Source organism: Solenopsis invicta, chromosome 6, assembly GCF_016802725.1.
Source record: "Solenopsis invicta isolate M01_SB chromosome 6, UNIL_Sinv_3.0, whole genome shotgun sequence".
Taxonomy (NCBI): domain Eukaryota; kingdom Metazoa; phylum Arthropoda; class Insecta; order Hymenoptera; family Formicidae; genus Solenopsis; species Solenopsis invicta.
The window spans coordinates 10,291,262-10,313,709 of NC_052669.1; the positions used below are offsets into that span (position 1 = coordinate 10,291,262).

The window sequence follows — 22,448 nt, forward strand, 5'->3', positions numbered from 1 at the left end:
CTCTTTGTAGAAAAAAAAAAATTCTTGTCTCTTATTATGTCACAATAATTAAGCATAATGAAATACATCAAAGGAAGCGTGACGTGCAACAGGACGATTTAGACCCAATGTAGATTAATTTTAAACTAACTTATTTTCTATCTTTTTCTAATTTTAAACTCCAATGTTTACACCAATGTAGCTTAAAGAAGGCATTTATTTGTAAAATATTATATACACAGTTAAACATATAAACAATGAAGGGTGACACTCGATTTCTCATGTTACTAATTGGCTAATTTAATATAAAATTTTTTCATTGGCTGTCCCAAAAGAAAGATTGCGCTGAGTGGCTATGGTCAATTGGGATGTGATAAAACGGGACGCTCTCAAAATTGTAGAAGGCAAAGTACGATTTTGTTAATAAACAATTTTGTTAGACACAGAAAATGTTTTAAAATTAAAACAAATTTCTTTGTTATTAACATAAAATTGCTCTTATTTTTGTGAGTACTTTAATTGCATAAGAAAAATTTGTAATTCTATAAACCTAATTCAAAGATATTTTCTAATAAAATAATGTGAGTAATTTGTTTTAGGATCCCCTTAAAGCTAAGCTACATTGATGCACTGGCATTATATTATATATTTTTTTCTTGGATAAGATCTTATATCTAATCCTAGTAAATTATTGTTTCAGGATTAGGCGTTCGACGCACACGACGCGGAAGGGTGTACACGACGTATGGACAATTACGAAGAGACGAGAGGACGGATTTGATTAAATAATACAACGTCGACGCGCGCGCGCGTGCGACGTATTTCTCCGTCGATCCACGGATTTTTTTCGAGCATCTCGTTTCCCGTCGTACGATTCGTTCGCGGGGAGCGACGCTCGAGCGAGTCGCGTGGGACGATCGGCGGTGTGAAGCCGGCATAGGGCGGGAGCGCGGCGGGCGACAGCAGCCAATAGGCGTGCGCGGGCCGCGTCACAACGGCGGCGACGGCGACGCGGGCGATTCCCGCGCTGCGCGCGTCGGCCCGCGGAACTGCACGGCGGCGGCCGAACGTGTTAAATGGCTGTGCGTCGGCCATGATGGCTTTGAGCAGGGACCGTGTCACGCAAACAGTTTTCAAAGTGATATATCTCGTTTGGTGACTGAGTGACCGTGTTCCAGCGCGATGGCCGGGGAACGATGAGGCCCTGAGCGCTCTCTGTGCCGGGTAATTCGGCCCCAGGGCCCCCAGCCAGGCCTCTTCCGCCAGGTCCACGGCGTTCCGCGAAGCCCGAGGCCCCCCCAGCCGACCCGACTGGCCTCTTACGGGGCGGCCAGCTATCCTTGGTTGTCAACACGCGCGAGCCAGCCGCCCTCAAGATGAGCAAGCTGTCGTTCAGGGCGCGCGCCCTGGACGCCTCCAAGCCCATGCCGATCTATATGGCCGAGGAGCTGCCGGATCTGCCAGATTATTCGGCCATTAACCGCGCGGTGCCCCAAATGCCCAGCGGCATGGAAAAGGAGGAGGAATGCGTAAGTCGGAACCGTCCAGCATCTCGTTCCAGCATGTTTTCTCCGTCCGCCATCTTACCCACGGCGTTGAATTTCGTAAACAACCGGCAGATGGCGGCCCGCCCGTCCTCGGACACCCTGGAAAATTAACAATTTTCCGCGTTTAACGCAATTGCCAGCCCGTACGCGATTCTCGTCCCTTCTCCCCGCACCTTCCCGGCCCCGACGAGACTTCCCGCGACAGATGTCAACACCTGGTTGGCCGTTAATCGCGAGCTCTCGCGCCGCCCCACGTTGCTCTGACTCCCCGCGTCCAAATGTCAAGCGTTTCACCTCCCGACGCTTGGACGATGCCCTGGCCGACGTCCTCCAGGTGTGCGGGCGGTCTCCCGAAGGGAGCGACGACACGACAGCGTTTCCTTCCACTGGGAAACTGTTGAATGGATGCACTTTCATCTCGATTTGTTGACTTCATGGGTCGCGTTGCATGCTGTTTACAAATTGGAAACGCGTTCGCAGTAGCAGTATAGCAATCGAAACAATCGAGACGTCCATAATCTCTGAATCCTTTGTTACGTCTCAATATATTTTAACATGACAATTCATTGATTGGCGATTTAATTTTGATGGAGTTTTTGTATAACACGTAGTACGCCACAATGCATCGTATTAGAAATGAGATTAAGTAAACACTGATGTAGTGAGCTCATCAAATGAGCTCATTCTACTTTAATCTGTATCTAATTTAACAACGCTTGTATAGTTATGACATTCACACAAAATGTGTCAAATTAATTGTTTAGATTGATTTTCCTGTAATGAGATTATATTGTTGAATAGATTAAGCTGATTATTGAATGTATCAAACATATAAATACATTATTTCTGTAAATTATTGGTCGTATTTGGAATGTGCTTTTAAAGATTTAGCGCGCCTCTTTTTTGATATTCTATTCTTGTTTTATATCTAATAAACATTAAAGACGGAGCACACTGGCATCTCTACAAACGCAATTATTTGGAACATGGATCTATATTTTAAAAGTTACATATGCGATAATGATTGTAAGATGGATGAGAATGTGGTACGATTTTAATTAATTTTGTTTGTTGTATAGGAACATCATCTTCAGAGAGCAATATGCACGGGTCTGATCATTCCTACTCCTGAAGTAACCGATCTGGCAGATGCGGAAATTTATAACAAGATATATCCTGCTGATTATAAGCTGCCTCGCCAATTAATACATATGCAACGTAAGCAAATCATTAAAGCATTGTTTTTGTTATATATATATATTTTTTATTTCTTGGCAATAAGTAATTGAGGTATTCGCGGTCTCCTTGCAGCCTTTGCTATGGAACAAGACATACCAGACTACGATATGGATTCAGAAGATGAAAAGTGGGTTGCACTGCAAAGTCATAAGATGGAATTGACTCCACTCCAGTTTGAGGAAATGATGGATCGTCTGGAGAAAAGTTCGGGACAAACTGTAGTTACCCTTAACGAAGCCAAGGCACTTTTAAAGGAGGACGACGATTTAATTATCGCGGTGTTCGACTATTGGCTCAACAAGCGTCTCAAAACTGTAAGCATCATTGTGCTTTTGAGGTTATGTTGCTCTACTTAATTTATATGCTCAAATTATTTAATAGGAATTTAAGTATGTGTACAGATTTTATCCTACAAGTTTTCTCCTTATTTTTTTCTACAAGACTAATCAAATTTCTAGTATTTCTGAATCAAATTTCCTGAATGCGATAATAATGCATCATTTATTTTCTACAGCAACATCCCTTGCTACTGACGGTTAAAACGGAGAATCGATTTGGCTCGGCCACCAACAATCCATATCTGGCATTCAGGCGACGTACGGAAAAGATGCAAACACGTAAGAATCGCAAGAACGACGAAACCAGCTACGAGAAAATGCTGAAACTTCGTAGGGATCTTAGTAGAGCAGTCACTCTTCTGGAGATGGTGAAACGCCGAGAAAAGACGAAACGGGAACATCTACATCTCACAATTGAGATTTACGAGAAACGGTTCGTACGAAATCGTGATGACATTGTTGTCGCGCGCATTACGCGTTTGCTAAATGTAAATTTTACATCTAATTTTGCAGGTATCAAGCGCAAGACTTCAGTGGACAAATACTGGCAGAAGTGTCGGCGTTAAAGGCACCGAGACCAGCGTTTGCTCCACTCTTCACCAATCAGTTTGGCGTTCATCAAAATTGGACAAACAAAGTTTCTAAAGTATGTATCAGCGTTGGAGAAAGTTTCGTTCATCTTTGATACTTCAATCAAATGTTTTGAGATGCCATCTTTTATGTAATGGTTTTTTAATTTCTTTTCTGTGAATTCAGGACGAAGTAGTGCCCAGGAAAGAAAAGAGACAGTACAAGAAACGGAAGCATAAAACGGACAGCAGGGGAGGAAGCTTGGACGACACTGGTATTCGTAGTGGAACGGGTAGTGGTGGTGGTAGAGGAAATCGCCCAGGGGTTCTCGGAAGCGGGCTGGACCCGCTTATCAGTTCAGATGAAGATAGCCCGCTTCCATCTCATTCGCACTCCCAGCCATCGTTACCCTCTGATCGCGATGATGAAGACACCGCAGACGAGGGTCAGTTCGCCTTTCGTCGAAATAGGAATAGCTCTTATTTACCGGTAAGTCACTCTCTATATCTTTTATTTTTTTTCAGATGTTAATTTTAATTTCCAATTTATTAATATTGTCAGGTTGATATTGTTTGATAAAAGAAAAGGACATTGGCATAATGTTAAATAGAAGAGATGATAAAAGTTGAATATTGTGAGACATATTTTATCTTAATTTAATTTTTGAACAAACGAGTACAATTGTAATTAATAATTAATAAGCTGTTTATTTTAGAATAATTTTCATTTATTAAGTATATTTTCATTGAAGCTGTCGTTACTTTTAGTTGATCATTATCGGATTTGCATCGATCGATATCGATATTGTATACGTTTTAAGAAATTCTTTTTATAAATATTTATTACTAGAAGTATTAAGGTAGAAATAGTCTAATAGCTGTTTTATAGAATTTTAATTTAATACTTTTTTCTTTCTTTGCAGCCTGCATTAGGTGGTTTTGGAAACTGGCCTTGGTGTGATAAAAACGAAGGCGGCATTGCTGATAAAAAGTACAGGTTTGCGCTAACTAGTATCAGCAAACCGGTGCCAAGGTGTATTGGCTTCGCACGACGGAGAATTGGTCGTGGTGGCAGGTACGACGTCTACCAATGCGGTAAATGTCGTGAGATACAATGTAGCACTTATTTGATTGTGTTTTGTCAATAATTTGCAGAGTAATACTAGACCGTTGTGCGTCCGATATGGATGACATGTGGTCTACTTTAGATTTCACGATACACGATTCCAAGCGTGAGACAGCAGATTCGAACGCAACTGCCACAGCAACGACTACCGTCAAAAAAGAGTGGTATGCGCTTTTACAATACTTATAAAATTATTTTATTATGAAATCTTGTTAGTAATTGTTCATACAATTTGCATAAGAAAAAAGGATATTTACTTAGTTGTTATGTATTTGTTACATTCGTATTTCTGTCGAACAGGTTACACTTTCGACCAAAGACTCCGCCTGTATCGGTACACAGTCCAAGCGAGGAAAGTAGTGACACAGACTCGGACGTTGAGCCAACGGTGTCTCGATCCAAGCTTCCATACCCGTTCCCACCCGAGGCGACGTCCATATGCATCGAGGTGGAGCCGGACCGCGCAGGCGACGAATCGCCGTTTGTATCGGAGTTTAATATCGCGGATTACTTCGCGATGGACGCCGTGTCGGACTTCGAGCTCGCAGTGGCGAGTCTCAGTAGTAGTAGTACGGGTAGTGCGTGCAACAGCAGTCTCTCAGACGGCGGCGTAAACGAATCACGGACAAACGATGAGCAGGGCAGTTCGCATTTTGTGGTGACGCCGCTCACGAATAATTTGTTTGCGCCGCCCACTACGGCACAGCAGACCCGGCTTACCCATTGCAGTGGTGGTTCTAGTGTTGTACATACTTCTACAAGTTCTTCGCTGATTTCTTCGTCATCCTCCGTCGTTGCATGTAGTCAAGCTACGGTGGCATCGAGTACAGTGTCCACGCAATCCACCGTCGGCGTCAGTACCACGGTTGACACGCAATCGAATCATCAGCCCAAGCAGCAACACAGACAATTGCCGAACAATAGTGCTGCTGCCTCCATTCTCTCGAAATCCTTGACTAGTCCGACAAATAATAGGAATGGGGGCAGTTGCGGCGGTAGTGGTAGTGGAGGTGGTAGTGCAAATGTTAGAGTGTTTAGTGCGAGTACCACATGCAGCGGCAGCGGTGGTAGTGGTGGTGGTGGTGGAAGTAGTAGTAGTAGTAGCGGTAACGGCAGTAATGTCACAAACTTTGGTAATAGCCACCAGAATGGCCCGCTGTCGCATATAAACAACTCTAATAATCTGACGAACAGCACTCACCTTGTGAACAACCAACAGCCCACGTTAGTTCTACCACAGAAGCATCCGCCGTCCAATATATTACCCGGCCTGATAACGCAAAATAAATTGGCGAGTCTCGCGAGGCAGCAGCAGCAGCAGCAACAGACGCAAAATCAGGCGCCACAGGTTCCAACGTCCGGGGAAATTACGCTTAATAGTAATAGGTAATCCATTATCGCTTATAATACTATAATTAGAAATTTTGTATAGCTAATGAATCTTCCTTCACGAGCGCCCGAGATACTAGGAACTAGAGCAGGAACATCGTGACATTTAAACGCGATGATGCATGATCTTAAGTAAAGTTTCTATAACTTTAACTCTGCTCTAATCTATCTTTCGTTTGATTGTAGTGAAAGTTTGGATATGGAAGTGGATGGAGTGGACGGTTCGCCATGCGACAGCAAGTCACAGCAGCAGCAACTTGTACGGGCGAACAAAACAAATTCACTGGCGATGGAAGTGACATGATGCCTGCTATCGGCACCCCTGTTGCCGCCAATACGTCACTGGGGGCTTCGCTAATTCTCTTACCTTGCCTATGGTGTCTGCTTCGGGCGGGAGATCGGACGCGTACCGATGATATACTGCGCTACATTGACGTGAAAGAGCGATACGGCTAGGTACAATTGCTCCTCCGATCAGTTGTTTTTTCATGGCGACGCTAATCAGCGATAGCGTGGATTCTAATGCAAGTACTACGTTTCTTTTTCTTATCTCCGTCAAGAGATCATGATCCGTATTCTTCAAATTATTTTTTTCCTTGCTCATTGAACGACTAATAGCCATTTACCGCTAACCACGATTGATAGCCATGTGAAAAATATTGCCATTGTTTCCATATATACAAGATTCCGAAACTGATCTATTCGAAACTAATGTATCATTCGAAATTAGCACTAGCGTTTTTAATAACAGTGCTCGTTTTCTTCTTCGTCTTTTGTAAGACTAGGGAATGATGTGTCTAGGACAAATTCGGTCCTAGGCTTGCGAATAGTTTAATTGTAGAAAAGAAAGTAAAAGATTATGTGTATAATTAAGTTACTCAAAATATAGCGTGCAATACTTCTTATCTACTTTCATCTTGTTTTTAGTGACAATAGTCCGCAACAATCTCATTCGTTCAATGCAAGGAAAATCGTAACCAGAGAAATCCAAGATGCAAATTATGTTTATCTTGATATCAAAATCCCTCACTTACATCAACTCGATTAATATTAAATTACATGATAATTGGGCGTACGATGATGCAGCAAGCTTTCTCAGACACAGCATTAATTATTGAATTAGCAAAGTTTTGCAAAAAAATTCTTTTAATTTTGTACGTCTTATAAAATCTCTCATTTACAACACACACTCGAGAATATAGAAGCTTCGCATAAACGTGTATCCGATTAATAGAAATTGTTTTAATTATTTTGAAGTTTTGAAAAACAATCTAATTTTTGAATAATTTCTCATAAGTTTTTCCAATGCATGGAAAATAGCTACAAAGCATTACATTAGCAATGGCGGGGATTGTATAGTAATCTGCTTGTAAGTACAGTAGAGTATGCTCGAATTACATTTCGTCGCTTTCCAGATAGATAAAACTATCAGGAAAGGAAAAAGTAGATTAATTAATTTCTTACGAAAGTGTACGATTTTTCTCAATATTGTATATAGATTCGGTTCGCGAGTATCGTATGACTTTATATAGTAATGCTCCTTATATGTGTGTGTGTATGTGTATATATGTGCGCGCGCACGCGCGCACACACGCACGCACACACACACACACACACACACACACACACACACACACACACACACACATACATACATACATACATACATACATACATACATACATACTTACATACATACATACATACATACATACATACATACATACATACATACATACATCATACATACATACTTATAAAACTACGTTAAAAGCTTCCAGGCTGTGAAATATCGAAGCTATTGTTATCAATTAATCTTTGATAGCATTAAGTCATTGTAATCGTAAAAAGGATTTTCTTTCCCCCCCTCCCCATTTCTCTCCAGTAATCGCCAAAATTGTACATTTTAATATTTGCATATCCGCCGCCACGTATTACATGCAATCAATAAGCAATTACAATGTAACTTTATAATGTTGCGTTTGGAAAGCTTGTATCACGGAATTTGTATTTTACCTGAAAAGATCATTTATATACTGTGTTAGAATCTACAAAGCTCACTGGGGGCAACGTATAATAATACTTATGTCTTTCACACATCAGTGACTGAAATAATCGATGTAGGAAAATACCGAAATACTTTTGAGCGATGGTGTTTTTTGCAAAGTAGATATACATATATATACAAGCAGTTAAATTTCATTATCTCTAAAGGCGGATTCGTTAACGCAACTGTACATGTGTTCTTTTATGCGCAAATTCATGATGATTTTTCTTTCACATCTTTCCCGCGTATGAATTTTTAATAGTTGGAGAGATAAGATCGAAGCAAGCTATTATGATATTGCACCTCATATCATAGTTTTATCTGTCCTCTCACAGACTCGGTATTCTGTACCGTAGATAAACGTAAAGGGCGGAAAGCTGGTCGATACGTGTTCTTGTTTCTAGAATAGAACTCTTATGACTCGAATAACGAATGTCGGAATTTAAGATCGTGTGAATCTTGCCACGTGTTACAGGCGTATTGAGAGATTCGAGCGTGCACATAAAATTCGGGCGTGCCATTAGACCTCCGTTTGAACAGATATCTCAACGTTATCCTTCGAGAGAGGAACATCAAATTATACACACGAATGACATTCGTTCCCTTCACTGGTGCGCACGTAATTTGCTGCAAAGTTCGAGAGATAAAGGTCTGTTGATGCAACTTAATAAATTATCTTGAATGTATCCAAGATTGGGGGCGATTCAGGCAAAAATATCTCATATACTTGTACATTTAATCGACGCAAAACCTTCCTCTAACTAAAATGTGTGTGCTCTTGCTCTGACTATTCGATTCATTACCACGAGAAAAAAGAGCATAGTATCTCCGGGAGTTTTCACGCGTACACATAGAAAAATATCAGTTTTTTTGCTAGAAAGAAAAGCGATTGCTCAATTTACCTATTTTTCTTTTAAGCAACGGTAGTTTTTTTTATTAAAGAATATTTTCTTGATAATCCGAAAATATATTTATTACAAATTTGAAAAAAAGTCATGCATTTAAAAAAAAGAATTTATAATCTTCCGAAGAATATTATAAAGTCAGGATAATAAGAAAATGGCATTTTTAACTTAATGTTTTTATCAAAATATTAAGTTACTAGGTTAAAGTGTATTTTAAATAAATTTGATGCTTATTCAAATATTTCAATATATTAATTCGTGATTACATAATTTTTCAAGTAAATGATCAATGTCAAGCTACTATAAAGAAAATATTGTTTCTAAAAATGATTGTTGCTCTAAAAAAAGGTAAATTGAATAAATTGCTTTTCTTAGCAATCTTTATCTGATTGTAATATCGATGACAATACAGCTCTCTTCCTCTCTTAATCTTTCTACAGAACACTTTGCTTTTCTGCTTTCTTCATTAGATTACAAAACAGTGTGAAAATATAAGAAGCAAATAAAAGAATAAGAGAATATCCTTACAATCGTGAACTGAAAACTTGTCGACTGTATACTTTATTTTTATAAATACACATGGCATTTTAGACAAGATGACCTTTCTAAATCAATGATACCTTTAACACATTAAGAGAGAGAGAGAGAAGAGAACAGTGGTTTAATCGAAATACCTTGCAGAGAGACAGAGTACTTTATTGTACCCTCTATGGTCAAATTCGACTTATACTCTTTTTTGTTATACCAATAATTGTGCTTTTCTTGTTATTACAAACAGAATAACTGCGTAAAAGAGTGAATGCTTGAAATTACGCAACGATCGTTATTTATTACAAGTTGAAATACGCAGGCACTGATCATTGAGAACAAGGAATTCTTGGTTTATCTACATATAAAACGCCTGCTCTCGAAGGGAATCTCTCGCAGTAGCGAGCCATAAAACGATTCGTCGCCAGCCGTAACGCGAGAACGGGGAGGGAGAGTAAAAATAATGTTGCGAATGATTACAAATCGTAGAAAGACTTCTCGAAATCGTAATAAAATGAAACAAAAAAAAATCAGATATATTGTACATATAAAAATAATTACGCTTATTGTATCTCTTACTTTTAGGTAATTAACTGAATAACTGTAATTAAAAAAAAAAGAAACCGTTGTTGTGGTAGACGCACAGCGAAATGTGTATGAAAATTTATGAATTTCAAGACGATTTTAGAAAGGGGAGTAATAAAGAAATTTTATCCTGGATAGAACTTATTATTTTTTTTGTTAAGATCTTCACACACTTTCGCCTGTATATTGTCGGGACGTGTTCTTTTTTTTTGTGAGAGATCCGTTTTCTGACACTTGTTTGTACATACAATTCTTTAGATACTTGGTCGTTTCTCTCGTTTTTCTCAGATTCATTGCTGCGCGCGAAAATCGAAATTCCTCCGCTCTCTCCACCTTGTTTGCTCTCGTGTACTCATAGCGTCTAGCTTTTATAAACGTTATCTGCTTGCCGTGAAAAACACACACACACACATAACGCGTACACACATGCACAGACAGAAGCGCCGTAATGTACAGTTGCTGTATATGCTGCTACGAGATTTCTAGCGACGCCTTGAAAACGAAAAGAAGCGATAACTCTTCCGCCAAATGACTTTGAGAAGAACGAGCGACTTTATGTGAACGAAAAGGAGAAAATGAAAAACAAAGATGAGAGAGAGAGAGAGAGAGAGAGAGTGTGAGTTGTATTTGTAAAGAGAGGGAGGCGACCCGTTTTTTATTTTAGTTGAGACACGCTTTAAGTACAAGGTATAGCGGATGTATATGGATTTTTATATAAAATTTATTAATGTTAAAGGTAATACGATAGCCATTAAAGTTAAAACGTCGAAAATCGAGATTTGAAGATCGCTCCAACCAAAGACTGAGTTCGCTTTACATTTCTCTGGTTTGGCAAAACACGAAATTCCACTGCGGCTAAGACCGATAGGGGTGTTCGTCTTGCGTGCGATGAAACTCGCAGGAGAAAAGAAAAAAAAAGCCCTCGCTTCGATCGGAAGCTCCCGACTTAAAAGACATGCCGAAAAATTGATTGAGAGAGAAGAGGAAGAGGATGAAGAGGCGAAAAAAGAACAAGAGGGATCGGTCATATCTCGAACGGTGAAACTTCGTGTTTACCCAATTCGTTGCATTCGCGAGAAACAATAGTGTATATCATGTAAGTAGAAGTTAAGACCCGAACAATGCAAATATTCCGAGTTGACGATAGTTCGAAGATGAGACGAGAGAGAAGCTATATAAGCCGCTTGTTTGCGCGTAAAGAGGCGTGATTATCGGGAGGAGAGGGAATGAGCTTAAAAACCCGGTCAATAGGTATCTTAAAAAACCGAGAAGGCTCCACGACACTTTTTCTGCGTGTTACAAACAGATTTACGATTTAGTATCGACCGACGTGTCGAGAGGCACGATGTGTATCTACTTATATACGTGTATCTTATTCTGTGAATATCGTGTAGGGCTTCCGCGTCGCTGTGCGACACAGGAAGGTCCGATCGGAACGAAGAGAAAGGGAAAAAAAAATGAGAGAAGGGCGGAGACGACGCTTCAGTTAAAGCTCCGAAGCTTGAAACGAAACTTTGGGTGCGAGTAATCTCTCTCTTGACGAGAATGATTGTACTGTCGGAGGACTCACGCGGGGCCTGAAAGGAGACGCAGGGAGTTCTCTATACGGTCACGTACATGCATGGATGTTCCACGAGTCCAGCATCGTAGGGAAAAGAATTAAAAGGGTAAGATGGAAGCTTTTGTATAATACAATCTGCTCAATACGCATTCACCATTGTTTTCAATACGCAAAGTTGTACTTTCATGCGATGAAGAAGCGAGAGTACGGTTCATGATGTTCAAGATGACGTTACGTAGTGCGATCAATAATGCCCTAATGATGCTGAATTTGCGAGACATCTCGTGGAACGTTCGCTCCGGACGGCCCTTCGACCCGGTCCTCGACACACGTCGTCTGATTGAAGTCCGTCACTTGATAACATCCCTCGAAGCCGCGAAACGTCTTATCGAGATAATTCTGTAACATTTGGTATAAATTATATATATATATATATATTACATATTTACTATTACTTATACACTCCAAGAAATGTGCAATTTTAAGATATTAAAATGTTTTCTATTTGTCATGATTTTGAAAATACTTCAAAGTATGTTTAGTTTTAAACGTATTTAAATTTAAAATGTTTAAAACTTTAATAAAAAAAAGTTTCAGCTTTAAACGTTTTAGTTTTAAGCTAAAACATTTTTAAGTATTCAAAATACGGAAATAAAACATTTTAATATCTTAATTAAAAAATTAAGTACCATTTTTGAATATATTTTAATTCAATTATAAATTGATGTACATGTACGTTTTATTTCCTTAAACTTTTAATTGCAATCGGCTGATCGTGGAACAACATGTGACAATCGAATCTCTTCTCGTTTCGTCCAGAGATATCATTTCGATTTTTGTTAAAACTCGCCGGGATAGAGAACAGAGAGGTGTTACCAGGTAGATGAGTCTTAGCATTTCCCCGCAACTTATGTATAGAGACCTAAGTATTAATTACTCGTAATCATTGCGATTAACGGCGCGCGCGAACTAGCGGATACTAATTGAGTGTGCGTGTGTATGTATATATATATTATAAGTCAATTTACGGGTTGCATTTTTTGGCTATTAAATATATTCTAACTAGTATGTAACTTCGAGGGGGCTGGTGGAGAAAGATTGGCGGTGCATACTGGACGACTCTTGTACATACTCGTATACATATGTACGTATACACGTAACGCGTTTCGTGAGCTCTGTACATGCAAACACGACATACATAAATTATATATATATACATATACATATATATGTATATATAAATAAAAATATATTAAATGAGAGAGAGAGAGAGAGAGAGAGAGAAAGAGAATGCGGCGCGTTAGATCATAACTCGCTGTATACGATACCTCTGAGCAACTCGGCGAGCTGAATGCAATTAATAAGAGCCTGAAATTCGGCTGCATCCGAATTTCATTTGCATTTGCCACGCGACAACGAGACGTCACGTTTAACAAACGCGTCACGAATCCCGTGTATTTCCTTGTGTATTTCTTGAACGAGAAAATTGAGAACACTTGGAGAACGAACGACACAAAATCCGAACAAAGTGGACTTGCCAAAATAAATTCCGATTATGCTGATTATTAATCGAGCTTTCTTTTCAAGTTTTTTTTTTAAAGCTTACCTAACTCTTAAGAATCGATGTTTTAATTTTTTGTTAAATTTCGAAGGGATGAATCCTTTTTGATAAACAATTTTTTTTTATGTATGTACATATACAGAGTGTGGTATCCTAAAACAAAACGCCAAAATATGTCGAAATCCGATAGGCAAAACATTTTAGACAAAAATTGTTTAAAGTTGTTTGAAGTGAACAAATAAAATGGCCAAAATTTAAATTTAAAATTAGGAAAATATCGATTTTTAATGGTTATCTAAATGTCATGATCATTTTTATAAATTGAACTATGATTTTTTGTATATAATATGACTTCTCTATATTCATAAAACAGTATTTTAAAACGTTCAAAAAATACACATAAAATCAACATTTCTAAATGTTATTTTAATATTGCCCGTTTACTGGGCTACATCTTGATATTTTTATGCATAAAATTATGAGAATTAATTGGTGTAAAGAAAACATATAGATTTAAAAAAAAAGTAACTGTATAATTTAAATTGTACTTTTTAACAGCTATGTGTTTTCTTTGTACCAATTTATTTTATTTTATCATTTTGCATATAAAAATATTAAGGTACGGTTATGAAAAAATGAATAGTTTACGAGATATTTTATATTTTGTATCAAAATATGCCAATATAAAATTATACATATCTCGCACACTATTGATTTTTGATATCCTCTTTTTAATACTTTTATATGCAAAATAATTAGAGGAATCCCAGTTGACATAGTTATGTATTCACTATATAATGGCTATAAGTTTTAGTATATTTTACATAAAAGTTGCATAAAATTTGTTGTATTTATATTATAATTTTGCTCTTTTTTAAAAGTAATGACAATGATATATATTTATAAAACTACATTTTTGCATATCTGTATAGTTTCAATGTTAAAATTCTTAATATTGAATCATTGCATACTTGTTATGTAAATATATGCACACATTTGCACATTTATATTACATAAAAAAAGCAATAGGTACAAATAATAGTTACAAATTGTGTCAACTGAGATTATATTGTGTAAAAAAAAATCATAATTTCATTTTAAAAAATTGCCATGATCATATGGCCATAACAATTTTTTTTTTATAGACTTTACTATTATTTATCCTCCTTCAAATCGTATAACTTTTTGTCTAAAACATTTTTGCCTTCTAGATTCAGTTTTTGACATATTTCGGTATTTTGTTCTAAATTCTTCATCCTGTGACAAGATATACATATTTCTTCGCTAACAACTTCTTAAAACATGTCTTCTTAAAATTGACATTTTATCTCTATTACATTCAACTTATTACATCTGCGTGTGAGTTAAAAAGTAAAAATTCATCTTCACTCGGTCGCAGTTTCTCCTCGTGGGTTATGTTCGTATTTCGTCGCGCTCGCTTTCCGCCATTCAAGACGCACGCGTCTGCGCAGAAGGGTGAGCCTAACCTCATCCTGCCTTATCCGGTTAGGTTAGATTATAGTGGCGACGCATATACATCATTATACATGTCACGGGCCGCTCGTCGAGTTGCGGTTTTTATACAGTGGTTTTCGACGTCGAGGTCACGCACATTTACAATCCCTTTAGTCTTTCCTCCGGCGTGTACGTACGCGACTTCTGGATCTTTGTCTTTAAGGTAAGAGGCGAGAGGATTCACCGGGGCTTACCGCATAGGCTTCACGCATCTCGCTCCCCGAGTCCCTCGCGTTAGCTTTAAACTTATGGGAAGAGTTGCAAGAACGGAGAATATTTAATTAACGCCGTCGATACTTAGATTTCGTCGTGGCACGATCCTCCACGTTCTGGATTCGGCTTTAGGCAAAAAACAGGCACACTTGTATCCGCCGGTGATTTGTATGGACTGTGTAAATAATGTAATTTCTTTGGTCGATCCGCTAATGGTTTAAATTAAGTTCTACTTAAGGATAGGATAATGTACGAACGAAATAAAAAAAGGATTGAGAGCAAGAAAAGAGAAAGAGTTGATGCAGAGTGATCCTCCGTTCGTTCCTCCAGGTGTCCGTGAATGGGAATCTCCCTTGTGGTTGTCCCTGGCGATGCATGACGCGCACCGTGTAATCGCACGAGTTTGTGACGTGCCAGAGGAAGCGTTCGACGTTAATTTGAACATTTTTCCTTGATGATAATGATGACACAAACCCGGATAGATCAGTTCTATAAAGTTTCGAGTAGCGGCAATAAATCAGCAAAAGTGAAAAACAACATCAAGATGTCATCCAGGAGTCCAGTGCTTGGTAAGACGGTAAGTTGTAATAGCTGTCATTCGTTGTCTATAATGAATAATAATTTCAGTCTATTATTAACAGTATAACAAATTTTATTATAGAAAAGAGGACAAGCATTGGAAAAATCGAGAACTTCTGTACGTAAGAATGACAAATACAGTTTGAACACTAAGCGAATGAAAAATAGTGCAAAATAACATCTTTTTAGGTAGCAAGCAATGCGTATATCATTTAAAATTATCTAAATAAAAATAAGATAAATTACTGCAATCTTAGATAAAATAAAAATGATTTTATCTTAATTTATCTTGATAAAAAATTTGGTTCTAATTGTGTGAATAATTGCTTAATTAACTGGAGTTGATGAAAAAGGTTCTTAGACAATACTATAAGGTAAATTTTGTGTTACATAGTGTTTACTAATCTGAATTATTTTATATAGATAACGGCAAACACTGGCAAGGCATCTCTTTCTAAGGCTAATGTGAATAATAGCCCTATGAAAATTATGGAAAATAGAATGTTAACATCACCGACTGCTAAACACACTTCTCCTATTAAAAGTCAACAACGTACTCCGGAGTCTCGTAGTGGCACAAAGTTCACGCCAAAGACGTCGTCACCAATAAAAGATGCACTAGACAGGTCACCAGAACGCGCCAAGATGGTGCGAAGGAAATTATTTAAAGAGAGAACCGAGAAATTGGTGTCTACGATGATAAATAATCTAAATTTGGCCAAGGAAGGCGCTATCGCTAACAATAACATCGATCTTGAGAAAGCTTATTCGAGCAAGATATTTAATTACAGATACAATCCCATAGACACTACAGCTTCGACGAGATATGAAATTAACGATGTAGTCATACCTACAGATATGTACTCACTACACTTTTTCCTGGCCATTGTTATCGTGTTTTCCAATCCAATCAATTGCGGGTATTTCGATCGGGACGAGCTGGATTTGATATTTTCACTGATCACCCTTCGAAAGAGTGCACAAGCGTTATTGATACGAATGCTCAAGAAAAAGCACACGTGGCACAGAGTAAGCAATATAAAATATGATGAAATATCCACCGACTTGAAACCCATCTTCGACGAACTTGTATCGCGATCTATTTTTAAAAGTAACACACAAGAGGAAGACATATCCGTTTTATTGAACTTGCTGCAAGCTGATGAGATTCGTAAGCTTTGTCAAGAATCAAAGATCAACGCTAGTGGGAAGAAGAACGGTATACAATCGATTCTGACGTTCTGTCGCAAAACAAAATCATTATTTCCTGGAATGGCGACTCCAGCCACTAAGTTACGCGCGTTGGTTAACAAACGCTTAGGGGATTGTATATCATTGAATGTTAGAATAAAAGAATTGATTGATAGGATAATCGTACTATTAGTGCCTAATCGAGACCCCGCTGAAACATTGGTGGACGTATTTCTAACGTTATTGAGAGTTGAGACGGATCAGATAAAATTTCCAGAAATAACCATAAGTGACTTCCCTATCTTCGCCAATAAGGAACATCTGTTAGAGTAAGTTACTGCCTTCTTTTATGATTTATTGTATTCTTTAATTAAATTTTTTAATCTTATCTTAATTTGAATATTATATTTTACAGTTATATTGAGGCTAAAAATACGTTAACTAATTTGTTAAGTGCAATCGAGGAAAAAAAATGGGAGACTGTACGGAATCTCGGAACTTTAGCCGCGCAACGTTTGCAGCTCGTTGTTGACGTAGAGTCGGATTGGTAAGGAAAATATAATTGACAGAATATTGATTTAAAATAAAAGATTTGTTCGTATTGCTTAACATTTTTACGCTTTACCTAAACATTTTTACACTTTAAACGAGATAAATTTTTATTCAAGCGAGAGAAAGCGAAGATTCTGAACGCAAAAAGTGCAAGCAACACGAATACTTCTAAAGTTATCGTAAAATAAATTTATGCTATATTATATCCATTTATAGTATTCAAGATTCCAGTCTGCCTCATTACATCAGGCATTTTATGCCAAGTTACTTGTGGCTCAAAATTTTGTCCAAAAGCATCGACGCGTTTAAAAAGACTATAGAAACGATACCACTGGCGATAGAATTTTTGCAAATGTTAATAAATCAAAATTGTCATATGAAATACAGAAAGGGTCAATGGTACAGTGAATTAATCAAAATAGAAATGCATCACAGGAAAAATTTTGACGCAAGCGTCGCATTACTCTCGGACGCGATTACGTATGAGAACTTGACAGAAGTTGATAGATTAGACTTAAAGGACAGAGCTGAGAGAATTGCTAATAGAAAATCCGGCATTAGCAAAAGTACAAAAGACAGTGTTAAACTTATGTTGGATAACATGTTCAGCAATATACAACTTACGCCTTCGAGCTCTATTACAATAAACGGATCATTATGCGGGTAAGAATAAACCAAATCTTAATTGAAGTTATTTAAATAGATTTATCCTAATATATCTTATTTCTTTATATCTTTCTAGAAGAAATACTTCACATGGGAAGAGCAATTGGTGCATCAGTAGCAACACAGATCAACAAATGTATGGCTCGGTTGAAAGTCTGGCATTATATTATTACAAAGGCGAGGGATACATCAAGGGTATGCATTGCGAGGGTGCCTTTCCGATCACCTTATTCGCTACATTATTTTGGGATGAAATATATAATATGAACATTCCCGGCGCTTGGGTATCATTGTATCAGTATGCGCCATTGGATTTATATTCATCGGAATTTTATGAGAATAGAAAGGAACAAATTGATATGAAACTTCAAATTATTCGAAAATTCGATTCAGAAACGTTGAGCAGACATTTAAAGCATGAATTCGAAATGCACTGCGAATACGCGTCTATTATTCAAGCCAATATTTTTAAGGACAGTAACTGTTTCCAGGTAAAGTAATCAGTAAATATTTTGAACCAATAAATTTTAATAGAAGATAAATTACAAATATATTACATTCGTTTTCAGGAAGTAGCATTTTGCTTAGGAGTGGAGGGTGTTGTTGGAATATGCAAACGACTCATTCATAATTTCTCACTCTGGAGAGCTGGCTTTCCAGATTTAATTGTGTGGAATGCAAATACAAAACAGGCAAGTTAATCTTTTTTTTATGTACAATTTCAAGAGCTTATGTAACATAGGTCTTAAGAATGCCTTATATTCTATCGAACGTTAAAAATTGTAATATCTAATATATGTTATTTTTCCAGTACAAAATTGTGGAGGTGAAGGGTCCGAATGATACACTGTCAACCAAACAAAAATTATGGTTGGATTACTTGAATCGGCTTGGACTGAATACAGAAGTGTGCTATTGTGAGGTAATTATTCTATTATACTAAAAAAATGCAATAATTATTTAATTTTCATATTATATACCTTACCCTTTTAAGGCGCCAATGCTTCCGTCACAGTGATAGAAGCGGGACCTTGGAAGTGGTATCTACAAAATTATTTATTTTTAAAGAAAATCCTGCAACTATTTATTGATTTACTACTTAATCAACGTGTACACTAAATACAATATTCTTTCCTTTTTTTTTTTGTTACAGTCAAATACGAGTCAAGGACGAAAACGCAAGCATGATGAAATTGTGATATAAACGCTTTTGTGAAGTGATATATTACACTGTGTGTAAAAAAGATAAAAAATTATATTTGATACTTTAAGAGGATGCTATAGTGACCGAAGAACTTCCTCGACGTCGGCATTGCAGATTATTTTTCGAGGGAGACCAGGCTATCGCTCTTTGTCCAACGCATAGATCTGTCTTTGTTTTTCGATTATTTCGCCATCTGCGAAAAGACCTATTAACTACAGCCACTGCTCTTCTTGCCATCGTTTACGTACGCTAAGCGAAATTTGGACACGTACAGCTGTTCACCTATTAAACTTTTTTGTTAGGTTGTTGACTGAAACGATACACAGTCAGTGTTGTTTGTTAGAGTTTTCTGAAGTCCGCCCTGGTCTCATTTTATACATACGAGCTACAGAACGTCAGTAAATAACAAAAATTAATCTTGGTTCACAGATCCACGAGTCGAAAATAAATGAATTTTTAACTTTTTGATCGATTTTCTCATAAAATTTACCAGAGCAGACTTTGTTTTGGTGCGTACTTTTATTTTGCAAAAGGATTTTGTGATCTGTAAAGCCAATTCAAAAATTAATGAACACTGTAATGGTCGGTAATTTCCGTCAGTATAGCATCCTCTTAAATATTGCAATTTCTATTTGTAGATTTTTTTTATTTACAAATTGAAACTTGAGCTATTTTTCAGCAAATATTTTTGATAATCAAGAGATTTTTTTACAATGAAGGAGTCTTTGCACTTACTGCACTTGTTTTGTGGCTGGCGTTTCCTCTATATTGAACTCGGCGACCGGTACATTACGTTGCGCTACTTGCGGTGCGAACATAGCAGCTGGATATACGATCGCCGATGTCCCGATGACCAGGCAAGCGTCGCATGTTTCCACAATTTCATCTGCAGTCTCAAAGAATTAATATGATATAAATATATTTCAATTTTTTATATGTATTTTATATGCAGTACTAAGATGTGTTTTTAATTAAAGGCTCTGTTTTAATTTCTTTCTGTATTACCTTTTCATATTTTATACAATATACAATTTATTAAAATAATACATTTTATAAAATAAGATTACGTACGTGCTTTCTCTAACACATTTGAATCCAACTGTTCCCCAAACCATACGATGTCAGGTCGCAACAGTGCTCCACAACCTCTGATTTCACAGCGCGGCAATTCTTCTTTTGGGATATCGGAAGACATGATGGCCGGGTCGGGAGATCTACTTAGACACGTTATGATCAGGTTATGATGACAAAATAATTGTGCTTTCCACTTCACTATCTGCAACTATAGGCTGATTTCACCAACTGTGATTAACTTAAAAAAAAATTAATCGAATAATTTTTCTGAATCGTCAACTATTAAAAAAACTGATCTTATCGGAAAATTAATTTTTTAATTGTATTAAAAAATTGTTAATTAAAAGTATTAAATTTATATAAATTATAAAATTTGCAGAAAATGAATAACAAAAATAATGCAATCAGTTTTAAGTTTTGCAGTTGGCAATTCATAAACTTGATTGGTCAATTTTTCAAGTCACTCAGAGTTGATGAGACTGGAATTCTATATTACAGGATTCATACCCTTTTCCTGCCAGCGCTGGGCAGATGGGAATATTCTCATTGACAACAATGTTGTGGCATTTAGTGCAGCGTGTTCTGTAAAGCGAACCGTGCAGCTCCAGCACATCCGTTGCCCCAGCTCTTTGGTGCAAACCGTCTATGTTCTGCGTGACGATCGAAACCCGTTTACCTTCCGCTAATTTGCGTTTCTGAAAGTCTGCCACAGCCTCGTGCGCCTAGAAAGAAAAGTCAAGAATAACAAAATTGAATTTTGCTGCATTGCTTCTAGATTTATAAAGTTTGTTAAGGCTCGCTGTCGTTGAATATCATCTCAAAACATTACTAAAAATATAAAAGTTTTATATTTTTAGTAATGTTTAGTGCTGTTATTATGTTGGAGAATCTGTAAAATTTAAGCACAATTCTCTTAGTGGTTAAACAATTATTTTATTATCTACTCTTGATTCTTATATAAAATTGTTTCATACTTATTTGTAAATTTGATGAGAAAGTAATATTAAGAATTAAATCAATTTTTTTGCATAATAAATATATTAATAAAATTAATATTTGTGCAAAAATTTGTTTGGATCCACTCATTCAATTAAAACTTATTTATCCAAAATTGCAACAAAAACGACATATTAACTGTTATAAACCAAATTATTGTTTTATTCTTTAGTTTTAAGGCTAAAATTCATGTGTACAGGATCAACATTTTTTGTTATTGATTAGAAAAAAAAGGAACAAGCCTAAAAAGCCTAGTTTTTAAATTTTGATAACTTTTAGTCAGCACATCCTAAGTGAAGGTACATACAAGGAAAGCTAATACCTATCTCATTGATATATTATAGGAAAATTTTTTAATTCACCGATTAATCAATCGCATTATACACAAATGCAACTTTATAAAGCTACATGCAAAGACAGAATTGGAAAACTCACCTTATTCTTCAAATTACCTTGTTCGGCTTGACCTTGTTGACCACCTGCCTGCGGTACTCGTAGAACTCCCAGACCAGCGAGGGGTTCGCAGCGAAGGCCTCGGGCGTCGCGAGGCTTTGCGCCTGGTATTTACGCCAAAACCCACCGGCACCCCGGAAGGTCGGCACTCCGGACTCCGCGGAGATCCCGCTGCCGGTCAGGATCAGGATGTTGCTAGCGTTCGCAAGGACCTCGCGGAACGACTTCATGACGTTGTGCATTAATGCCGTTCCGTGCGGAAATGATTCACAGTTAACAATGATAATTAACAATGACAATTAACAATTCTTGCAAGTAATTCCGAGCGATCACGTGCTCGCGACGCTCATCCACAATCATCTGGCGAACAGCTGATCCGCATGCCGCAATATACGCAAATATACTTCTTCTTCCTCTTTTATTGAATTGGCACCCGTCCCCAGTAACTAGTAGGGCAGGGACGATTTGGCCATTAACCAGAGTAGTTTTTCGGGTAACAGAAAGGTATAAATGATGGGATGAGAGATGCAACGAGTAGACGGTAATTATGATGATAGAAAAGAGTTGGTGATGGCGGAGGAACCGGAGCTCTGGGAGCACGGGCGCGCGCTCCAAACAGCTGCGGAGCCAT

The 22,448-nt window shown here is 37.5% G+C and overlaps 3 protein-coding genes across 9 annotated transcripts; 2 read left to right on the forward strand and 1 right to left on the reverse strand.

Annotated features, from left to right (window-relative positions):
- Nucleotides 1-684: 684 nt before the first annotated feature.
- Nucleotides 685-13,382, forward strand: LOC105207433 (enhancer of polycomb homolog 1). Its single transcript, XM_026138570.2, has 10 exons — nucleotides 685-1,508; nucleotides 2,606-2,744; nucleotides 2,838-3,079; nucleotides 3,280-3,536; nucleotides 3,617-3,749; nucleotides 3,860-4,162; nucleotides 4,596-4,747; nucleotides 4,828-4,962; nucleotides 5,099-6,184; nucleotides 6,374-13,382. Exons 1-10 carry the CDS (start codon nucleotides 1,356-1,358, stop codon nucleotides 6,489-6,491), a joined length of 2,718 nt encoding a protein of 905 aa, XP_025994355.1. The 5' UTR covers nucleotides 685-1,355; the 3' UTR covers nucleotides 6,492-13,382.
- Nucleotides 10,847-22,404, reverse strand: LOC105204171 (NAD-dependent protein deacylase sirtuin-5, mitochondrial). 4 transcript variants are annotated; one of them, XM_039450238.1, is made up of 6 exons: nucleotides 21,817-22,404; nucleotides 20,876-21,090; nucleotides 20,366-20,508; nucleotides 20,030-20,180; nucleotides 19,076-19,134; nucleotides 10,847-12,212 (listed from the first exon to the last, which is right to left on the reverse strand). In XM_039450238.1, the coding sequence occupies exons 1-5, from the start codon at nucleotides 22,057-22,059 to the stop codon at nucleotides 19,080-19,082; spliced, it is 807 nt and encodes a 268-aa protein (XP_039306172.1). In that variant the 5' UTR covers nucleotides 22,060-22,404; the 3' UTR covers nucleotides 10,847-12,212; nucleotides 19,076-19,079. The 4 variants fall into 4 exon arrangements, 3 of the variants coding, with proteins under 3 accessions (XP_039306172.1, XP_039306171.1, XP_039306170.1); XM_039450237.1 differs by lacking the exon at nucleotides 10,847-12,212 and adding an exon at nucleotides 15,491-15,707; XM_039450236.1 differs by lacking the exon at nucleotides 10,847-12,212 and adding an exon at nucleotides 18,715-18,937 and having other exon boundaries at nucleotides 21,817-22,402.
- LOC105207432 (fanconi-associated nuclease 1) lies at nucleotides 15,454-20,287 on the forward strand. 4 transcript variants are annotated; one of them, XR_005574965.1, is made up of 10 exons: nucleotides 15,454-15,679; nucleotides 15,764-15,799; nucleotides 16,105-17,201; nucleotides 17,288-17,419; nucleotides 17,641-18,087; nucleotides 18,167-18,581; nucleotides 18,660-18,782; nucleotides 18,902-19,012; nucleotides 19,244-19,357; nucleotides 19,907-20,287. XR_005574965.1 is itself a non-coding variant. In XM_039450235.1 (10 exons), the coding sequence occupies exons 1-9, from the start codon at nucleotides 15,557-15,559 to the stop codon at nucleotides 19,292-19,294; spliced, it is 2,535 nt and encodes an 844-aa protein (XP_039306169.1). In that variant the 5' UTR covers nucleotides 15,454-15,556; the 3' UTR covers nucleotides 19,295-19,322; nucleotides 19,974-20,287. The 4 variants fall into 4 exon arrangements, 2 of the variants coding, with proteins under 2 accessions (XP_039306169.1, XP_039306168.1); XM_039450235.1 differs by having other exon boundaries at nucleotides 19,244-19,322; nucleotides 19,974-20,287; XM_039450234.1 differs by lacking the exon at nucleotides 19,907-20,287 and having other exon boundaries at nucleotides 19,244-19,379.
- Nucleotides 22,405-22,448: the final 44 nt, after the last annotated feature.

Excerpts from the sequence above, each read along its gene's own strand:
- LOC105204171 (XM_039450238.1), bottom strand. The coding sequence starts at position 22,059 with ATGCACAACGTCATGAAGTCGTTCCGCGAGGTCCTTGCGAACGCTAGC. Across the intron at positions 20,509-20,875 it reads CCAGCGCTGGCAGGAAAAGG|ATCTCCCGACCCGGCCATCA; the intron begins GTATGAATCCTG and ends GTGTCTAAGTAG. Across the intron at positions 20,181-20,365 it reads AAATGTGTTAGAGAAAGCAC|ATGAAATTGTGGAAACATGC; the intron begins GTACGTAATCTT and ends TTGAGACTGCAG.
- LOC105207433 (XM_026138570.2), top strand. The coding sequence starts at position 1,356 with ATGAGCAAGCTGTCGTTCAGGGCGCGCGCCCTGGACGCCTCCAAGCCC. Across the intron at positions 1,509-2,605 it reads TGGAAAAGGAGGAGGAATGC|GAACATCATCTTCAGAGAGC; the intron begins GTAAGTCGGAAC and ends TTTGTTGTATAG. Across the intron at positions 3,537-3,616 it reads ATTGAGATTTACGAGAAACG|GTATCAAGCGCAAGACTTCA; the intron begins GTTCGTACGAAA and ends CTAATTTTGCAG.
- LOC105207432 (XM_039450235.1), top strand. The coding sequence starts at position 15,557 with ATGATAATGATGACACAAACCCGGATAGATCAGTTCTATAAAGTTTCG. Across the intron at positions 15,800-16,104 it reads TGGAAAAATCGAGAACTTCT|ATAACGGCAAACACTGGCAA; the intron begins GTACGTAAGAAT and ends TATTTTATATAG. Across the intron at positions 18,582-18,659 it reads AGGACAGTAACTGTTTCCAG|GAAGTAGCATTTTGCTTAGG; the intron begins GTAAAGTAATCA and ends ATTCGTTTTCAG.